This window comes from Archocentrus centrarchus, chromosome 11, assembly GCF_007364275.1.
Source record: "Archocentrus centrarchus isolate MPI-CPG fArcCen1 chromosome 11, fArcCen1, whole genome shotgun sequence".
NCBI lineage: Eukaryota > Metazoa > Chordata > Actinopteri > Cichliformes > Cichlidae > Archocentrus > Archocentrus centrarchus.
Window position 1 is genome coordinate 15,017,971 of NC_044356.1, and position 20,694 is coordinate 15,038,664.

The 20,694-nt window shown below is 42.2% G+C and overlaps 1 protein-coding gene across 1 annotated transcript; it reads right to left on the reverse strand.

Moving 5' to 3' along the window:
* Positions 1-729: 729 nt before the first annotated feature.
* On the reverse strand, positions 730-6,800 carry LOC115788510 (kelch-like protein 10). Its single transcript, XM_030741553.1, has 5 exons — positions 6,620-6,800; positions 4,779-5,259; positions 3,280-3,897; positions 1,858-2,007; positions 730-1,089 (listed from the first exon to the last, which is right to left on the reverse strand). Exons 1-5 carry the CDS (start codon positions 6,742-6,744, stop codon positions 730-732), a joined length of 1,734 nt encoding a protein of 577 aa, XP_030597413.1. The 5' UTR covers positions 6,745-6,800.
* Between the last annotated feature and the right edge of the window lie 13,894 nt (positions 6,801-20,694).

Sequence of the window (20,694 nt, forward strand, 5' to 3'; positions counted from 1 at the left end):
ATTCATACTCCGACAGAACGGTCGGAGAGCAACTTGGGGTTAAGTATCTTGCCCAAGGATACATTGGCATGTAGCCCGGAGTAGCCAGGATTCGAACCGCTGACCTTCCGATCAGTAGGTGACCTGCTCTACCTACTGAGCTACAGCCACCCCATAAAAACATAAGTAAAAGAAAACAACATCAGTAATGTATCCAGGACTCATTTTGATTTAAAAGCCAAAGAATAAAAGTGGGTTTTCAAACGGGTTTTAAAGATGTCAACTGTAGGGGAGGTCCTGATGTGAAGGGGCAGCTTGTTCCATAATTTCGGAGCAACGACTGCAAAGGCCCGATCACCTCTATGTTTTACTGATTGTGTTTACTTAGGAAAAGAGTTGCTGTTGTCTGCAGAAAAGTTGCTAATAAATTCCACTTTGTCCCACACAAACACTGTTTTTTGTTCCACATTTAGTTTGTTGCGATCTTGTCATCCTATTAGGTGCCTGTTGCTCACTTTTTAACATTTATGTGGGTTATTGTTGCAACGGCATTCTCTGGATGAAATGTATGTGTTGGGCATACTCTCCTCACAGAACATGAAACTCTCACAGACTGAAAGTTTTAGAAATATCTAGAAAAAAAAAGTCCAGTTCACCCACAGTTTGATGCACTAAAGATTTATTTCAGTCCTTCATCTGAGACTATCAAGTCTCAGATGGTAACACATAGCAAAACAGACTTTAACAGTGTTAGGTGGACTCTGACTCTTCCTGTTCTTCTGGCATTTGCGAAAGTGCCAGGACATCACGTGGCACGGTGTACTCGGCCAAAGTGGGAAGTCCGGACACCACGCAACAGCTCAAGGCATGGCGGAAAATCCCCATGTCACAGGCTGCGGACCACTCGTTGGTTATAGAGTCATAGTACTCGACATCTAAAAGGGTGAGTAATCTGTTGCAGCCCCCGGCAACAAAGAGGTGGTTGTTGATCACTTCAATGCCAAAGTTTCTGCGGGGGGTCAACATAGAGGACACATTGTTCCACACGTTGGTGTCTGTGTTATAAACTTCAGCGGTGCGAAGATAATTGGTTCCATCAAAGCCACCGACCTAAAAGTAAATTGATGGGTAAAATGATTAAATGCAATTGAAACCAGTTTCACAGCACCCTTGTAAGAAAGGGCACCTGCTCACAATACTTCTTCAGCTGCTTTTCACATGTACTCCAGACAGTGACAGGAGAATTAAGTTGCAACATTGCCCAAAGTTGCCTTTTACACGTAGCAGACACCAGGAGATGGATTGCTCTAGGTCTGGTCTCACTACTGGAAATACTGTGATTGGTTTAGGGTGCTGCCTGGATAGAATTAAAGCAGTTACCTGTGCTATACATACCAACTACAGTAAGCTATTAAAACAGTGACACCTATTACAGCTTGTTATTAAGAACAAAGATGAATAAACCTGAAGAAAAAGTATTTATACTTTTACTTTTCCGTGTAAAAGTTTTTACAACTCTTTTGCCTTTAGTGCAAAAAAAAAGAACATTAAGGTCCTGTCCTATCTTCTTACATTAGAATAAAGAGCCTCCCCCGACCAGAAAGCCTTCTCAAAGGTCAGCACCAGGGTAAGGTGACTACACTCCAAACAAGAGGCTCCACTGATAATGTTTTCTTTTTTTCAATAGAAATGCAGCCTAAATAGAAAATAAATCTACAACAGCAGATAGCTAAATAATGAACCACATCTCAGAAGGGCACTATACAATCTTAGCAAAATTCTGCGTTAGCCTAACCAGTGTAAAGTCTTGCTTATCAAAGCACATCATAGATCTTATTTGTATGTTATGTGAGTGTCAGCAGTGTTTCATGTACTTACAGCAAAGACATGACCCGCATAGGCAATCACTCCTAGTCCACTGCGGGGTCTGTTCATCGGGTGGATCATTGTCCACTGGTTTGTCTCGGCGCTGTAAAATTCAGCTGTTGCCAGGCACTCGTTGCCATTATATCCTCCACAAATATAAATCTGAAAACAAAAAAAGGGGGCATTAAGTATTTTCATTGTTATTCATATAAATGAAATAAAAATAAAGTTTACAGAATTTGAGTGTCTCTCTGTAATAACATAATCCACACAAATATTTTAGAAATCTGTCAAAAACTTATTGTTATTTAAAAGGCCAATAACAAAATGATTTCACATTTTTATAACCAAATTTGAGCTGGTATGATGGACTCCTGTGAGAAGTCTGAAATTAAGAATCACATTCAGCCACAAAAGCTCAGGTTCAGGAATGCAAGCAAATAACTGTAATTTATCATCTTAATCAAAAATATATAATTATGTGCTTCACTAGTTTTCTTGTTTCTTTTGTAAAACAGTAAATTTGAGAATTCATGAATAACAATAATTATATTTCAGTTTTAAAAATTTAGATTAAAGAGCTCGTGCAAACTGGTGGATTAACCATTACAGAAACAGTAAAACATGATTTTGGTAATTACAGTATTGTCAGTTTAGGGCAGCTGACATAAATGTTATATCAGGTGGTGGGCTAATAAATTTCCTGGCGTTATGTCACCCTGGAATTCATGTACAGAAATGCAAAAGATGAGTTTGAGGTCAGTTAGAAACAATGTCTATATTTCACACTGTTTTATTTTTTTAAATGTAAGAAATTGTAACAAATGTTTATGCTACAAGTTTATGTTAAAAATATAAAAACGGGTATTGATTAGTACCAGATTTTCAAACTTTTAAATCTGAATGAGGGCGTTGTGATTAAAAACGGAATTGGATTAGAAATTTCAAATCTGATATAAGTGAAGCAGGAAGTAGGTCTTATGTTTTTCACTACCTTCTCGCTGTTATAATTTGTGCATTAAAAAGCTTAACTTTTACACCATCAGCATAACAATGAACACTATGTAGTTTTATTTTGTTTGTGACTCCTCTTGTACCTCTGGTCACTAGGGAAAAATGTTTATTCCCTGACTGGTTGGCAAGTGATTGCTGGAAGTTGTTGCTAGCATGAATCGGCACAAAGTGGGTGCTGCACAGCAAACCTTCTTGTGGTTGTTTTTGTCACTAGCAGATTGCCACAGGCACCAGGAGTTTCTTTGGAAGATGCTGACTTACCTGCAAACGCTCTCAAACTACTTGCTGTAATTTGCCAGCAACCACTCAGCACTGCCAGCAAACACTCACTAACCAATTGTGGAATACACATTTGTACCTTACAGCTGATGATTGCCATATGGTTGCTGACAGATTTCTAGGTCTGTGTGAATTTCTTACCTTGTTGTTAAGTGTTGTGCAGCTGGCATTGCTCCTCCGTTCATGCATTGGTGCAATAAGAGTCCACTGGTTGGTTTCGGGTTGATAGCGCTCTGCAGTGTTGAGTTGTCCTTCTCCGTCATGGCCTCCCATGGCATAGATGCACCCATTCAGCACAGTCACGCTTACATCGCAGCGGCGGTCGTGCATTGGTGTCACCTCATCCCAGGTGCGAGTGGTCAGGTCAAATCTATGCACGGTGCTGAAATGCTCCACTGTGTCGCAGCCACCAATGCAGTAGACATACCCATTGAGGAAGGCAGCTCCATGGTTGCCACGAAGACGCTCAAGGTTGTTGGTTATGTTGAGCCAGCGGTCAGCCCGGTAATCATAGGCCTCGATGATAGTAGTTCGATCAATGCCTCTCCAGCCCCCGATGGCTAGCAGGATGGAATGAGGCAGGCGAGGACGAGCAAGTGGGTGATAGAAGCCAGACTCACCGGGTCTGCTGGATCTAATATCACGTATGGCTCTGGTGGCCTCAACAGCCATGGACCGGCATTCAGAATTGCTGCTCACCAGCTCATTAGACAGCACATTTTGCCTTAGGTACTCTACAGTCATCAGTCCCAGACGAACCTACACATAGAATACAAAATATGACTTAGTAACACTTAATTTTAAGTACCTTATGTTTCAGCAAACTCAAATTTCTTTAGGATAATGCTGTTAATATCATCTGTTTTTAATATTGCTAGCAAATACAAGAGAAGAGATATCTATTTGTTTTGTCAACAGGAAGCCCAAGCCCTTTGGTTCCTAATGAAAACAAAAAGTCTTTTAGAACAAACTACTCTTTCACAAATGTTTGCAAAGGCAGACGTCATGGCTAGGTGCTTGGTTTTATACACCTGTAGTGATTTAGAAGTCATGTTTTGTGTTTGTGATACAGAAACACAAAAACAACCAGTAAAGCCCCTCAGGGTTGATATTTCATAGAAAAGGTGGTACCATAATGAACTTTACAAAAACAAGCAAACTTAAAATTTAAATAGTTTCTTAGTTTTATGTTTGGCTGCTCTTTTCAGCAATTCTAGAGTTGAGGGGAATGCCTGAAACAGGCATTCAGTGCAGCTTAGAAAGAACCAGGGCATAAAATGGAGAAAGAAATGCTTTAGTATAAAATCACATTACATATACAGGTCTTCCTATTCTGCTTTAACCTGTACATGTGTGTCACTCTTGACTGATAAGTTAAGTTGCTTGTTTTTTATCGCTTTGCAAGAGAAGACAAACTCATGAGCTTGAAAATAAAGTTCAGCAGAACTCCAGATGTTAAAGCATCCTTAAACCCAGATTGACTTAGATTGACTTAAACTTGACTAATGTGGCCTTACTGCATTGATTTTCTTTTTTCTTTTTCTTTCTTTTTTTTTTTTTTAAACGAATGTCTGGATAACACTATCACTAAAATCCTGAAGCATTGAGTCCAAAATAAATGTAGTAATGGAAGGTAATACCTTAGGCAACAGAGTGGAAATGTGTTGCTCCCGTTCTGCAGGTGCATGGGCGATCCACTTAATCACAGCTTCATACACAGTGTCCTCCTGGACATCGAGGTGATCATTATCAAGGATATCGGCAAGTTCCTCCACAGTGAGGTTTAGGAACTCCTCCTCTGCAACAACCTGCTCAAAGTGGTTGAGGATGTATTGGTAGGCCTTGGCACGCAGTTCGGGGAAAAAGGATATGGTTGTGAACTGCCAGATGCCAACGCAGTTCTCTGGGCAGAGCTGCTCCCCAAGGAAGTCACAGCAGATTTTTATGACACCCATTACCTTGAATTGATCGGCTGCTAGCAGAAGTTCTTGTACGTTGTCCTCCGTCACGAAGACTGAGCCAGTGTACGCAAAGTCAATGATGAGCTCCATCATGTCAGGAGACAGGCCAGATATGTTGAAGTCCTTCTGGTCTGGGGGGTTCAAGCGTGTGAAGTAATCCCTGAGGGTAGAGAAGGAGACACAGCAGAGAATTTGAAAAAGCATGAAGACAACAAGACAGTAAATGATGTCATGTACAAGTAGCTTTAAACCACAGCACAGCTATAGACCCAAGGGCACTGTGATCATGAATACTAAAACTGAGGAGTTGCTGAGGCTCAGATATCAGTAATTATGACAGTATTGTAATACTGACCATAATGTCCACACACCAATGACTGATGTGCTATTCTATCAAGGTATTATTTTTCTGCATTGGCAGTGTGTTTGGGATCATTGCAATGGTGAATATGAAGCTGTTGCCAATTGTAGCCCCAAACCATGGCAGAGCCTCTACTGTCCCTGTAGACACTCACTGTTGTACCTCTGGCATTACCTCCCTTGTACATATTGACGATGATTTAAATAAAAAATTTATAATTCAAATTCATCATTCCATGAAACTTGTTACCACTGATTTTCAGTTCTTGTGTAATTTGGTACACCTCAGCCTTTTCTCCCTGTTTCCCTTCCTTAACAATGGCTTCTTGACAACCACCCTTTATAACCACCATTATAATTCTGATTTCTTACACCTCATAACAGTATACAGTTTTTCAATACGAATACTTTATGGCTTTGTATTATTGAAAACATGAATGAGAATGAAGACCAAATGCAAAGCAAATATTGCTGCCAGTGCTATTTAAACTTTTTTTAGTAAACAGTAACCATTTTTTTTACTGTGAAAAAAGTTTAAATAGCAGTGTTTTGGTGGGTAGCTGCCATCCACAATTTAGCACTGCTCCCCATTTCTTCTGTACACTGAATTGTGGGGCCATCGTGTATCAGAAGCAGCTTCAAGAGGAAAAATAAAAGTCTGCTATATTTTACGTGTCATTTGTTTTTTTTTTTTTTTGCACAGCATAAACAAGTATTGTTTTATTTTTAAAATTAGTCTGTTATTACTATTAGTACTTTATAATTCGTCTGCAGAATGGAACAGAATGATTTCTGTGTGAATCAAACTGGATAAGACATTAACTAACTTTAACTTAACTTAAAGTTAACAGTCTGAATTTAGTTCATACAATCACCAAATTCTTCACAGTGTTATTTAAATGGGACATTTACTGAGCTAGTAGCTGGGGATGTGTGGAGGTAAACATGCAACCTGCATTGCTGGCAAATGGGTTATGAGTTATCTTTTGGGTATATTTGTCAGTTCACTGTGACAAACACATTTTTATCAGAAGTGTTCCATGATTTAACATGTTCCTTTAGTTCACTTGTTGACACTGTTCCCAGACTCAGATCATAAATTACATTTTTTCAGGACATAAATCCATCAGTTTTCCCTTGTTATTGAGTAAGCAACTTACCGGAAATATGGACTACAGTTACAGAGGATGATCTTCTGGACTGGAAATTCGACAGTATCCACTTTGAGAAATGCATCACACAATGTTCTCTCAATGTGGAGCTCATTATAGAACGAGTATGACATATTTGAAGGCTGCTCTTTGTCGTTCAGTTTGAGTTTCGATGATTTTTGTTTGTCTCAGAAACAAACTCGTCTGTACAGAGTTTTGAATGTTGTCAAACTTCACTGTGGGATTCTGGAATGGAAGCTTATGACATCATAATGACTTGAAAGCAGTTATGTTGAAAAATAGTTTTGAAGTGTATGTTTTTATTTAAAAAATTAGTCTTTTATTTGCTTAAAAGCATCATTTAATTTTGTCTTAATGTATTGCACATGAGCCTCACAGAGGGCTGAACTGCATTCTGTATGTTTTGGTCCACCAAAATAAGCACTTGTGGGAGCAGATAAAAGCTGATCAATTTATGAACTGCAGTAACATATTTGGCCCATATTCAACTTAAATATGCAGTTTTCCAGATTTTTTTTTAAAGGTATACATTTTTAGTTCCATGTGTTGGGTTGTTTCATTACTGAGTTTGCAGTATGTATATACAGTACAAGATGGTTAATATGAGCAGACGGGTTCAAACAGTCATTTGTCTGTACATGGACTGCACAAGTGTCTGGATATGAATAACTAATCTCCATTCATGGATGAGTGCAGCCTTCAGCTGCAGTGGTCATTGGTTTTGACTGCCTGTATTGAACATGTCAGTCCATTATCTTGAGTTTTGTAACAGTATCATTCTCACTTTCACGTGGGTGAAAATCACCCAGTGGGGATTAAGGGGGAGATCACAGCATTTTTATTTTTATTTTTATTTTTATTCCTTCTTCCCCTATACATTTTGACTGGCTCAGAAGAACACGTATGTGAAGGGATGGTTTTCTGAACTATCAGTGAAAGTTACAAACTACCAAAGTCAGAAGCTTTGCAGATTTTGGCTGAATATCATTCTGAACTACCAGAACGAAAATGAGGTATATACTGAGTGTGATGGAAAATTTTACTTTAACCTCTTATATGTTGTTCAACTAGGGAGTGTGTGACCATGAAGTGACCTGTAGGCAGTAAAAACTGTCCAGATGACCATTCCCTTATCTGTAACCTACACATACCCTTCCTCTGTCAGGACCCTCTGTGTTAATGGGGTCACATTCGTTAGTTTTAGTGTCCTGGTTAATTTCTCTTTATACAGGTACATGTGACTGGGAGAGGATCTCCTCTTCCTTATTAGTTGGGTTGAGGGGGGGTGGGGACAGGGGGGTGTAAAAGGGTATAAGTACATTGTGTTTCTGTGTAAGATTCAGAATTCACTCATGCCCCTCTGGGGGTATGGGGCGACTTCTCTTCGTACGAGCAATAAACCATGTAAAGGAATCTTGTCTCTCTTATTTGATAAATAAATTTCCATAACAATTTTGGCGATTGTCGACAGGATCCAGTGAGCTTTTTCCCAAAGGATCTGAGTGATGAGTCTTTGATCAAGCTGAAGAAAAAAAAAAAAGCTTCAGTCCTCCTGAATTTGCAAATTATGGAGGAACTCGAATCTCCACTCCTTTGCTGGACAGCCGCCTGGATTTAACGACCCTGCCTTAGAGGCACGGCCGTAATGTTGTGGCCTTAAACAAGGGGAATATTGACAGATAAATGAAGAGGTCGACACGCCGCTCTTGCCTTCACTCGTCTGTATTGAGTGAGGGGAAGGAACGCGTAGTTTACCCTACTGAAATCCCAAGGCATTACCAGTGGTTCAGTGCACAGTCAATTCAGGCAAACCACTTACTCCTCAGCTCTGCATTTCTACTACATATTCTACACAGCAACACAGTCAAAACAATAATAAAATGTTATGAGGTAAAGGGAACAAAATTATAAAACTAAGTAGAATCAAATTGCTTGTCCACTACATACTCCCCCTCAAAAATAGATGTTGTGCCCAACATCCTAACAGTTAATCTTAAACACAAATGTGGGGTTACTTACAACAATGGCATCAAGAAACATACATTAAACCACAATATACTATAATTGCGGTTGCACCTTATTACTCTACAAATATCGTTTCACACTGGATAGTATTCATCATCGTCATCCTCTTCCTCTGACTGTTCAACCTCCTCACTTATCTCCACAGCCTTTTTCCTTGTTTGTGGTCTCACTTCTACCTCAATCGGCAAATGGTCACATGGTAGGAGAAGATGGCGATATTCTTGATCGTCCTTTTGCCTTCTCAGGTCTGAGTTCATAAACTGGGATATCTTTGCTGACCTGACGGACAACTGTGTGAACTGCATCCTCCCAGTGGTTCCTCAGCTTGCCTGGACCTCCTCGAGGCATCATGTTCCTGATTAAAATACGATCACCTGGCTGTAATACTGAGCTTTTCACCTTACTGTCGTAATGCCTTTTGCTTCTCATGGCTGTTTTGTGAATGTTTTCTCTGGTTATCTCATATGCTTCTTCCATGCCCTGTTTCCACTTTTCCATGTAGTCATGATGATTGCTGTCTCTTTGCCCTGATGTCAAACTGAACAGCATGTCGACTGGCAATCCTGGGGAGCATCCATATAACAAGTAAAAAGGAGAAAATCCAGTTACCTCGCTCCTGGTACAGTTGTAGGCATAGATCAGTTTGTAAAGTGAATCCTTCCAGTTCGTTTTCTGTCTCTCTGAGAGTGTCTTTAACATCTGGAGTAGCATCCTATTAAACCGCTCCACTTTTCCGTTCCCTTGGGGATGATAGGGAGTAGTTCTGGATCCAGCAATCCCACAGTAGTTTTTCAGTTGTGCAAACAGCTGATTTTCAAACTCAGCACCCTGGTCATGATGGATTTGTGCCAGGAAGCCAAATCTCAGAGCATAGTCATTAAAGATTTTGTCCGCTGCTGTTTTACCTGATTTAGAAATTGTGGCATACTCCTGGGCAAAGCGTGTAAAGTGGTCAATAATTACAAGGGTGTATTCATAACCGCCCTTGCACTTATCAAGGTGTAGGAAATCAATAGAGACAAGTTCAAATGGGTGAGTAGTGACGATATTAGTCAGTGGTGCTTTGCTCTCATGACATAGTTTCTTCTGTTTTATGTAAAAACATCTCCTCGTAACATAATCCTCTACTTCCCGCTGCATATAGGGCCAGAAGAACCGGTTCCGTATCAATGACATTGTTCTTTCTACACCCTGATGGCCCATTTCATTGTGCAGCACCTTTAATACTGTGTTTTTATTGTTTTTTCTGGTAAAACTAGCTGGTTTATGTTTGCTGTTCTTCTGTACAGGACTCCGTTCTCATCCATCTCCAATTTGTTCCATTCTCTTAGAAGACAGAGGGTCTGAAGGCTAAGTTGCTTCAGCCCTGAGCTCAGTGGTTTTTGTTCTATTAGTTTACACTGAATCACAGGTCCAATTGTTAGATCATGTCTCTGGTCCTGTTTGATTTGATCTTTTGTGAGTGGAATGATGGAGACATCTGCGGCCATGGCTGCACACTTGACTGAGACACCCATGGACCATGACACACTGGATTCTCCCTGTCTTTCCACTGCTTGCGTGGCTGCACCAATCACATCATATGCCATTTCCTGCATGCACTCTTCCATAAACGTTTCCATATCTACAGGCATCCTGGACAGACTATCTGCATCCACATTTTCCTTACCAGGGTGATATTTAATTGTGAAGTGGAAATCTGCCAGTTCTGCTACCCATCTGGATCCTGTTGCATTTAATTTGGCACTGGATAGTACAAAGGTAAGTGGGTTATTGTCGGTGTACACTGTAAAGAATGGCACACAATATAGGTAATCGCGGAATTTCTCTGTGATCGCCCATTTAAGAGCTAAAAACTCTAACTTGCCTGAATGCAGATGGTAATTTTTCTCAGCTGCAGTTAAAGTACGAGAACCATAAGCAATCACATAAAGCTTCCCGTTCTGCTTTGGGTACAGCACAGCACCAGTCCTTGGTTTGACGCATCAGTATGGAGAACGAATGGCTGCGAAAACTCTGGAAAGCCTAAAACAGGAGGCTGAGTTAGACAGTCTATTATCTGTTCCAGCGCTGACTGATGCAAGTCGGTCCACTCAATAGGTGTACTTGAAAGGACACTCCTATTATTCCGTTTCATTTGCCACTTTGGTCTTTTGTTTTGCTGGATGTCAGTGTCTCCGGGTCCCTTGAGCAGGTCATACAGAGGATTAGCAATCCGCACAAAATCCTTGATGTATTGTCTGTAATAACTTAACAGTCCTAACACTGCTCTTAATTCACCAATAGTACCTGGCTGTTTGTTTTTCAAAGCTGTGACTGCAGCGGTATCAGCTGGCTCTATCTGCTTCTCTCAGCTGAAACAATCCTGCTAAGGTACTGTACTTCTGCTTTAAATAGGTCACACTTCCTCTGTTTTAATTTGATTCCATGCTCCCTCGGTCGTCGCAGTACCTTCCTGACATCCTCAACATCATCCTCAAATGTTCTGCTGAACACTAGCACATCATCAAGGTAAGGCACACATATCTCATCCCTTAATCCCTCTAAGCACTCCTCCATGCAGCGCTGAAATGCTGCAGGTGCGTTCATCAGTCCAAATGGGATTCTGACCCATTCATACAACCCCCAGGGGGTCACAAAAGCTGTTAGATGTTTGCTGTCTTTGCCCATGAACCCCTGGTGGTATGCCTTACCCTGGTCCAGCAGTGAAAAGAGTGTGTTTCCGCCCAAATTGTCCATAATGTCCTGTATTCTGGGAGTGGGGTAACGGTCTGGGTGAGTCTTCCTACTGAGCTCCCTGTAATCAATGCATAAACACACAGCGTACCTTTTTTTTTTTTTCTCACACAGACTACCGGGGAGGAGTAAGATGAAGTGGATTTTTCCAACCACCCCTGGGCTATCAGATCCTGTAGGTAGTTTTTCATCTCCTGATTTGGTACAGAACGATATGTCCGTGTCACTGGGTCATTATCTTTCAATGAAATGTTCATTTGCAGGTTTTCCACACAGCCTGCACAGTTCCAATAGCAGTCCTACTTGGCAGTTCAGTGTCATGGTTGGTGGAATTTTGTACACTGACAACAATTTTTGGTGTCATTCTGGCCTTCACTGATACAAGGGTGTCACAAAACTTGAGTCCTTCAGGCCACTGTGGGTTTGCATAAGGTTCAAAGATCAGATTCTTATCTTCCTTGAAAGGTGGAGCTTGCACTCGACACTCGATTTGGATGGAGCTGTGTTTAGGCACGCTGACTCTCTTGTTTGTTGTTCTTACTCTGTGCTCACAGGGCTGTCCCACCCTCACTGCATTAACAAAGGCTCTTGCTCTATTCTTCCTAAGGTGAGGGAAAGCTACCTTTACTGTTTTCATTAGCTTCTCTTTGTTTCTGTCTTTCGTCTGGTCCTGTACATTGTTCACTAGATGCCAAATCACATTGAAACCAAATATGGGACACGATTGTTGGTTGCCTTTTAGTACTAACACGGGTATTAACAACTCATCATCATTAGCAGTAAGTTTGAAACTCACCTCAAGCCAACCAATATATGGCATTTCTGTTCCATTAGCTGCCTCAAGTTGCAGTGGCTCAAGAGGATTGACTAGTTCTGCTATATCCCTCAGTTTAACATCAGGCAAATGGCTCTGCTTCCAGGCCTCATCTATAGCACAGATTTGTGAACCTGTGTCCCAAAGTGCCTGAATTCTTTGGTTGTGCAGAAAGCACTTAATGAGACATTTCTCTCCTACTAGCTCCCTTACAGTGGGTGTCGTCACTGAATTACCAATTTTCCTGTATTTTGATTTCTGACCTGATGGGGTTTCCTGTTTTTTTTTATGCCGGAGCATGTGTTTGGCCTACAACATTTTCTGTGTGCTGACCAGTGTCTCTCTCTTGGCATTTTTTTTTGAGCAGTACAGTGTTATTTTACAAACAGAACAACATTTTCATTTCGTACTCTCTTTGCTTCCCTCACAGTTAGCACAAAACTGAGACTTATCTATGCTGCTGGCTGCCCCTTGTCCCATAGGAGCAGTCCATCTTAGTTTAAATGGCCCTCTCTAGCAGATTTTGTCAGTCTTGGTGCTTTACAACCTGCCTGGAAATGCTCACTCTCACACATAAAACAATGTTGACAATATTCCTCACCTGACTGCACACAAGCAAAACACCTGGGGCGGTTGCATGGTGCTGGATAGTATTGCTGGGGTGCAAACCTTTGTTGAAACTGTGCTGTTCCCCTCACAGGTCTAGGCCTGTGTGTTGGGCCTGTTGCTGCTCTCCCTCACTGGAATATCTTTTCATTCACTGTAAACCGTTCTACTCTCCGCGGGAGTTCGCTTCATTCATACTGGCTGCTGTTTACATCCCGCCGGACGCGGACGTGCACGAGGCCCAGTGCGCGCTCACAGAGCAGATTCTGTGCATGGAGCGGACATACCCGGACTCTCTTATCATCGTACTTGGGGACTGTAGCCCCTTAACTGGCAAGGGCCCGGTGACGGGCCGTTTGTAGTCCCTTTTATATGGCAGGCTAGACCCTCCCATTTTTATTGACACGTCATTCGGCCAATCATGTAACTGGCTGCACCAAATCACCTGACAAAGCTACGTGACGCCCTCTGAGTATTATTGGCTCTGGGAAACCCATTTCTTAACATGATTGGCCGAATGAGGTGTCAGTCAAAATGGGCGGGTCTAGCCTGCCATATAAATGCACTTCATTCGGCCCGCGGACCAGACGCAGCCGATTAATAGGCTATGAAATGGGTTGTTCAGAGCCAATAGTGACCAGAAGGCGTTATGTAGTTTTTGTCAGGTGATTTTTTTGCTGCCAGTTAAGGGGTTAATAAAGCCAGCCTGAGACAGGAACTTCCCAAATATAAACAATATATCACATGTCCGACCAGAGAGGAGAAGACACTAGACCACTGCTACAGCACGATAAGCGGGGCTTATCATGCAGTGCCCCGCGCTGCACTCGGCCTCTCTGACCACGACATGATCCACCTGATCCCCGCGTACAGACAGAGGCTGAAGCTCTCAAAACCTGTGGTGAGGACAACGAAGCAGTGGACCCGTGAGGCTGTGGAGGAGCTCCGCACATGCTTCGAAACTACAGACTGGGACTCAATGAGGGCTGCCTGTGACAGTCTGGATGACTACACGGACACTGTAACCTCGTATATCCACTTCTGCGAGGACAGCATTGTGCCATCACGCACCAGGGTGAGTTATAACAGTGACAAACCCTGGTTTACTCCCAAACTGAAGCAGCTGTGGATAGAGAAGAGGGAGGCTTTTAAAAGTGGGGACAAAGACTGCTACAAAGAGGCCAAGTACAGGTTTAGCAAGGAAGTGGCCACTGCTAGATCACATCACTCTGAGAATATACAGCAGCAGATCTCAGAGAACGACGCGGCCTCTGTATGGAAAAGCTTTAGGCAGATTACCAACTACAAGCCTAAAACCCCCCACTCCACAGACGACCTACAAACTGCAAATAGACTGAACGAGTTCTATTGTCGTTTTGATGGTCAGTTCAGCAGCCTTCACACCTCCACCAGTCCCAACTACAATACAGCCAACACAAATATTCACCCCCCAACCTCCCCCACTCCCCACACCTCAGAGAAGCCCACATCATCAAGGACTCCCACCCCAGAGTCCCCCTCATCCCCCACCCCCACAGTCTTTTGTATTCAGGAGGACCAGGTGCTAAAGCAGTTCAGGAGTGTCAAAGCTCGCAAAGCTCCAGGTCCAGATGGTGTCTCACCTGCCACACTGAGACACTGTGCTAACGAGCTTGCCCCATTGTTCACGAACATCTTCAACTCCTCACTGGAGGCTTGCCACGTGCCTGTCTGCTTTAAAACCGCTACCGTTGTTCCTGTCCCCAAGAAGCCAAGGATCACTGGACTAAATGACTACAGACCTGTGGCACTGACTTCTGTGGTCATGAAGTCATTTGAGCATCTGGTGCTGTCCCACCTCAAGTCCCTCACAGCCCCCCTTCTGGACCCCCTGCAGTTTGCCTACAGAGCCAACAGGTCTGTGGACGACGCCATCAACCTGACTCTGCACTTCATCCTACAGCATCTGGACTCCCAGGGAACCTACGCCAGGATCCTGTTTGTGGACTTCAGCTCTGCCTTCAACACCATCATCCCTGATCTCCTCCAAGACAAGCTGTCCCAGATGAATGTGCCAGATCCCATCTGCAGGTGGATCATTGACTTCCTGATGAACAGGAAGCAGCACGTGAGGCTGGGGAAGAATGTCTCGGACTCCCGGACCATCAGCACTGGCACTCCTCAGGGCTGTGTCCTCTCTCCTCTGCTCTTCTCCCTGTATACCAACTGCTGCACCTCTGACCCCCAGTCTGTCAAGCTTATTAAGTTTGCAGACGACATGACTCTCATCGGACTCATCTCAGACGGGGACGAGTCGGCCTACAGGATGGAGGTCAAACGTCTGGCGTCCTGGTGCAGCCACAATAACCTGGTACTGAACGCCCAGAAGACAGTGGAGATTATAGTGGACTTTAGGAAGCACACAGCCCCTCTACCCTCCATCATCCTGACTGACACCCCCATCACCACAGTGGACTCTTTTCGCTTCCTGGGAACTACCATCACCCAGGACCTCAAGTGGGAGCCCACCATCACCTCTGTCGTCAAAAAGGCCCAGCAGAGGATGTACTTCCTGCGGCAGTTGAAGAAATTCAACTTGCCAGCAAGGACCATGGTGCAGTTCTATACTGCCATCATTGAGTCCATCCTTACCTCCTCCATCACTGTGTGGTACGCTGGAGCCACCACTAGGGACAAACAGAAACTACAGCGCGTTGTGCACTCTGCTGAGAAGGTGATTGGTTGTAACCTCCCATCTCTCCAGGACCTGTACACCTCCAGGACACTGGGGCGTGCAGGTCGGATCACAGCCGACCACTCTCAACCTGGGCACAGACTTTTTGACCCTCTCCCCTCAGGCAGGAGGCTACGGTCCATACGGACCAGAACCTCCCGCCATAAGAACAGTTTCTTCCCCTCTGCTGTTGGACTCATGAACAATTACCCTAAGACTGTTACCACCACCCTCACAAACGCTGATGACCCTATGTCTATGCACCTGTCTGATTGCACTGATGTACATATTAGTGGAATATAGTTTACATTCTTTTATCTTTTAATTAGTCTCTGCACTGTATATTTTGTAAGCTCTAATATCTCTGTATATTTGCAATTTGTATACTTGTATATTGTCTTATAGTTTTTATACTTATTTGTTTTTTTTTTTCTGTAAGCACGAAGTACCGCAGCAATTTCCTAATGCTGTGAACCTGTTCACCCATATGGCAATAAAAACCTTCTGATTCTGATTCTGATTCTGATTCTGGGTGGTATTGTGGTGCCACTGCTGGTGGTTGCTGGTGGTAAAACTGCATACAGTTTTGCTCAGCTTCAATGGGGACAGGCTGCGGGGGGGTGCAGGAGTTGACTTTTGAATAGTTTCTCTGATTTGGGAAACCCCAGTTCTCAAATCTTTCAGCAGGACCATATCACCATGCATTTCTTTTATTTCCGAGAGAAGATCAGGGGGTACAGTAGCTGCTCTTTCTTGAACTGTGCTTTTATGTTCCACTGGAGAGTTGCTGGATTGGACAGTATTTACAGTTGTTACTCGTGATGGAGCTGCATGTTTCTTTTTGTCCTGCCTCTCCTTCTCATTGGCAACTGCAATATTCACTTTCTCCAGCAGCAACTCATCTGAAGTATTTATCTGCAGTAGGTAAGGTTGCAGGTCACTTTTAATATTGTCATTTTGAAGACCAGTCAGGACAGTATGCATGAAAAGACTTTGAACACTAGTGCTGGATCATATCATAGTCATGCTTGACTTGACTTCCTGAGATGCAAACAGGATTTTCTGTCTCAAATCCATTGCTCTGATTAGGAAATTTTGGGGTGTCTCTCTATTACCCTGGACCTCAGAGGTGAGTTGCTTATATAACTCTGTGGCACTTTTCTCCTGGTAGTGAGACCTGAGGATTCTCCTGAGGGCAGGTAATGTCAGGTTCTCTTTCCCTTCAAGATAACTGTAACTGCAGGCCTGGTGTGATAGCACGAATTACAGCATCGGTGATTTCTGACTCTGGATAGCCTTTATTGAGCCCATTTTCAATTTGCCTGGCCAGACTGGAAAATGTGAGCCTATCTTTTTGTCCAGGCTCCCCTATTTGGCCTGATATCTTAAAGTCTTTGCACCACATAGAGCCATTTGGTGGTGTCAAAACAATGTTTTTTACTGGGGTGCAAGGAATTGAGGTGGGATTCACGCTATTCCTCACTGGGTCAGGCATTTGTGCCTTCATGCCTTCATCTTCTAGGGTAGCCAACTCTGCTCGTTCAAGGTGCTTTACTACAAGTGACACTAACTGACTGCATGTTTTATTAGTCACACACTCTTTTTCTGATCCTGAGATTTGAAGTGTATCACATAATTTAATCAGCTGCTCTACGGTCAGTTGGTACAGTGTTCCTTTAATTTCAAGCTGTAGCTTCTCTAACTCTGACTCCATGTTACCAGGCTTAGTTGGTTTTTATTGCCGACGATACATCAGCAATTTGTTTCTGAAAAATAAAACTGAAAAAGTTGATCATCATCATCATTATTATTATTATTATTATTATTATTATTATTATTATTATTATTATTATTATTATTATTATTATTATTATTATTATTATATTTGATTTAAAAGGTAAATTAAAATTGTATCTGTCACTGTCGGGGTTGAATAGACATTCGGAGACTGTCTAAAAGGGTAACACCTGTCGGCGAGGAGGTGGCACGCAGACTGGGTCGCGTGTAAAAGAGGTTAAAAACAAAATGTGTTGTTTAACCTAAGGTGATTAGGCCTCCTCGAACGTGTTCTTTTTCTCTGTTTTCTTACACGTAGAAAGAAGAAAACCTGTGAGAGACGTCTAACTAGGAAAAAATGGGATCCCAGGACAGTAATGTCAATCCTCCTCCTTACAGTGCCACATACAAATGATATAAAGACGAAATTTGGATCCAAATTGGAATGTGTAAATTATTGGGTTAAAGAGTGTACACAGAAAAAAAGAAAAGAAAAAAAGGTGAAAACGTGTAAAATGGTTGAATATGAAAGACAAATGAAATGTTTGAGTGTTTAGAAAAATGGAGATGGGAACGTAGGAGTAGAAAATTAATAGCTAAAGAACTCAGCAGAGCATCCTCCCAGTATGAACAGAGTTTTTCAGGTCCTCCTCTCTCCTTGAAATTGCGTAGCAACACTCTGTTACCTGGATACAGCTGGACCCCATGTACCTTTCGGTCCCCCTTGCCCCTTGACGCCTCTTTTTGTGCCACTGCTGCTGCTATTGCATAGCCTTCTTTCATTTGAGACTGCCATTTTTGCACATACTCTTCATAACTTACATGGTGGTTATCACTTGGTAAGTTAAACATTATGTCGATTGGGAGTCTGGGGGTGCGGCCAAACAACAACAACAATAAACAACTTTGCTGACTTGTTTGTTGTGGCATATGCTTTTGCAAAGCGGGTAAAATGATCCATCACTACCAGGATATATTCGTATCCATGTCTGCATGTCTCTAGGTGAAGACAGTCTATGGATACCAACTCAAAAGGGTAAGTGGTTGTGATAGAGGTCAGTGGAGCTTTATGGGCTTGGCCTTTGGGCAGATACTCAGTAACTTTGTAATGTAGTACAGGCCCAATCACAGCATCACGTTCTTGACTCGCCCTGATTTCCTGTGGAGACAGAATCTTACCAACTGGGGATGACATATTGTCCTGCACTAAATGAATGCCATTCTGACTGAAAATGGAGCTCTCAGGATCTTTCTGTAACAAAACACTGTATGCAGCAGCCTTTATAACATCTTGTTACACCTCAACTGTGCACTGTGTCATGTATTGGCTGATGTCAAGCGGTAACCTGGACAGGCCATCAACATCAGCATTCTCCTTGCCTGGCCTGTATCTGATTGTGACGTTAAAGTCAGCCAGTTCACCAACCCAGTGATGACTAGTGGCATTTCATTTTGTTGTTGTAAGGACGTAAGTGAATTGTAGCCCCAAACCATGGCAGAGCCTCTATTGTGCCTGTAGACACTCACTGTTGTACCTCTCTCCTGACCTCCTTTGTACATATTGATGATGATTTAAATAAAAAATTTCAAATTTGGATTCATCATTCCATGAAACTTGTTACCACTGATTTTCAGTTCTTGTGTAACTTGGTACACCTCAGTCTTTTCTCCCTGTTTCCCTTCCTTAACAATGGCTTCTTGATAACCACCCTTTATAACCACGATTAAAATTCTTATTTCTTACACCTTATAACAGTATACAGTTTTACAATAGGAATACTTTATGGCTTTGTATTATTGAAAACATGAATAAGACTGAAGACCAAATGCAAAGCAAATCCTGCTGCCACTGCTATTCAAACTTTTTTTAGTAAACAGCAAACTTTCTTTTTTACTGTGAAAAAAGTTTAAATAGCAGTGTTTTGGTGTTTTTTTTTTTTTTTTTAGATCTATCTGTAGCTGCTATCCACAATTTAGCACTGCTCCCCATTTCTTCTGTACACTGAATTGTGGAGCCATCGTGTATCAGAAGCAGCTTCAACAGCAAAATTAAAAGCTTTTTTTATACATTTTATTGTTCCATGTTTTGGGTTTGTTCATTTCTGAGTTTGCAGTTGCTGGGGAGGTGCTGTACTCTTCACTGTCACAATTTTCCTGTTCTTTGCCTTGTAGCACAAGGCAAAATAGAATAGAAATAGAAGAGAATGCCTTTATTGTCATTATACAGGATGTACAATGAGATTGGAGGACCACTCCTGTTCAGTGCCATGCAATAGAATGTCAAACTCTAAAATAAAAATAGAAATATAATAATCTAATATAATCTAAAAATATACAGAAAATAAAACACAATGTATAAAATATACAGAAAACAAAATGTATTAAAAATACAGAAAATAAAAATTCAGCATCCCACCCTGGAGCCCTGAGATCCCCCAGAGCCGGAATGAGAGCATTTTGAATGGGAAATGGGACCCGGGGAAGCGGCCCTCTCACTCGCATGGCCCCAGGGACCCTCCCCGAAGAACAGTAAATATTTCAATGGGCGTCGGACCATCTAAAATATGAAGTTAAATTTAAACGTCAGTCGTTTTTATTCAGAAAATCCACTCCCTTTGCATGTAGTTTCATTGATTTAAGGCTGACTTGCCACTTCCAATATTGCTGACTAGCCAACGTATCGCAGTGACATGGTCCAGGTCATGCTGTTTCTGTAAGGAGAGAATCAACAACAGCAAACAAAGGAGCCCAGGGAGACGAAGACAGCTTGCCGTGCACACTGGCGCCATCTTGATACAGTCACTGATGACCTTTGTACTTTGCCTTGCAGCACAAGCCAAAATATTAGTGATTAAAAATATGAGACGTGACCTCTTTGATACTGCCAAACTCTACTTAGCATTATAATCATAATCTTCTTGATTCATGGCTGAGCAGTTTTGTTTGATTGCATTAAATTACAGGTACACCAAGAATAGTGTTTAAGTTAGTTTAAGCGCTGCTGGATTATATCTTACTTTTCTTGCATTTACTAGTACTAGTTTATGTTTAAAATAGTACTATAATATATGTATATATGGTACAATATGGTTAATATGAGCAGACGGGTGCAGTCACCTATCTGTACATGGACTGCACAAGTGTCTGGATCTGAGGAATTGCTCTCCATTAATGGATCATTGCAGCCTCCAGCTGCAGTGGTCATTGGTTTTGACTGCCTATAATGAACATGCCAACCCAGAATGACCCAGGCATGTTCAATAACAGACATATCTGGACTACATGCTAGCAGGGAAGTGTCTAGAGATCCAGACAGGCCTGCGCTACTCTGACAGTGAGGGCAGACATCATCCTGCTTAAAAAGCCACAGGATGGGGTCATATACAAGTTGGA

Bases quoted from the DNA above. Each gene is read 5' to 3' on its own strand.
- LOC115788510 (XM_030741553.1), bottom strand. From the start codon at position 6,744: ATGTCATACTCGTTCTATAATGAGCTCCACATTGAGAGAACATTGTGT. The intron at 3,898-4,778 runs GTATTACCTTCC...TTCTATGTGTAG, and splicing joins TTTCCACTCTGTTGCCTAAG to GTTCGTCTGGGACTGATGAC. The intron at 2,008-3,279 runs GTAAGAAATTCA...TTTTGTTTTCAG, and splicing joins GCACAACACTTAACAACAAG to ATTTATATTTGTGGAGGATA.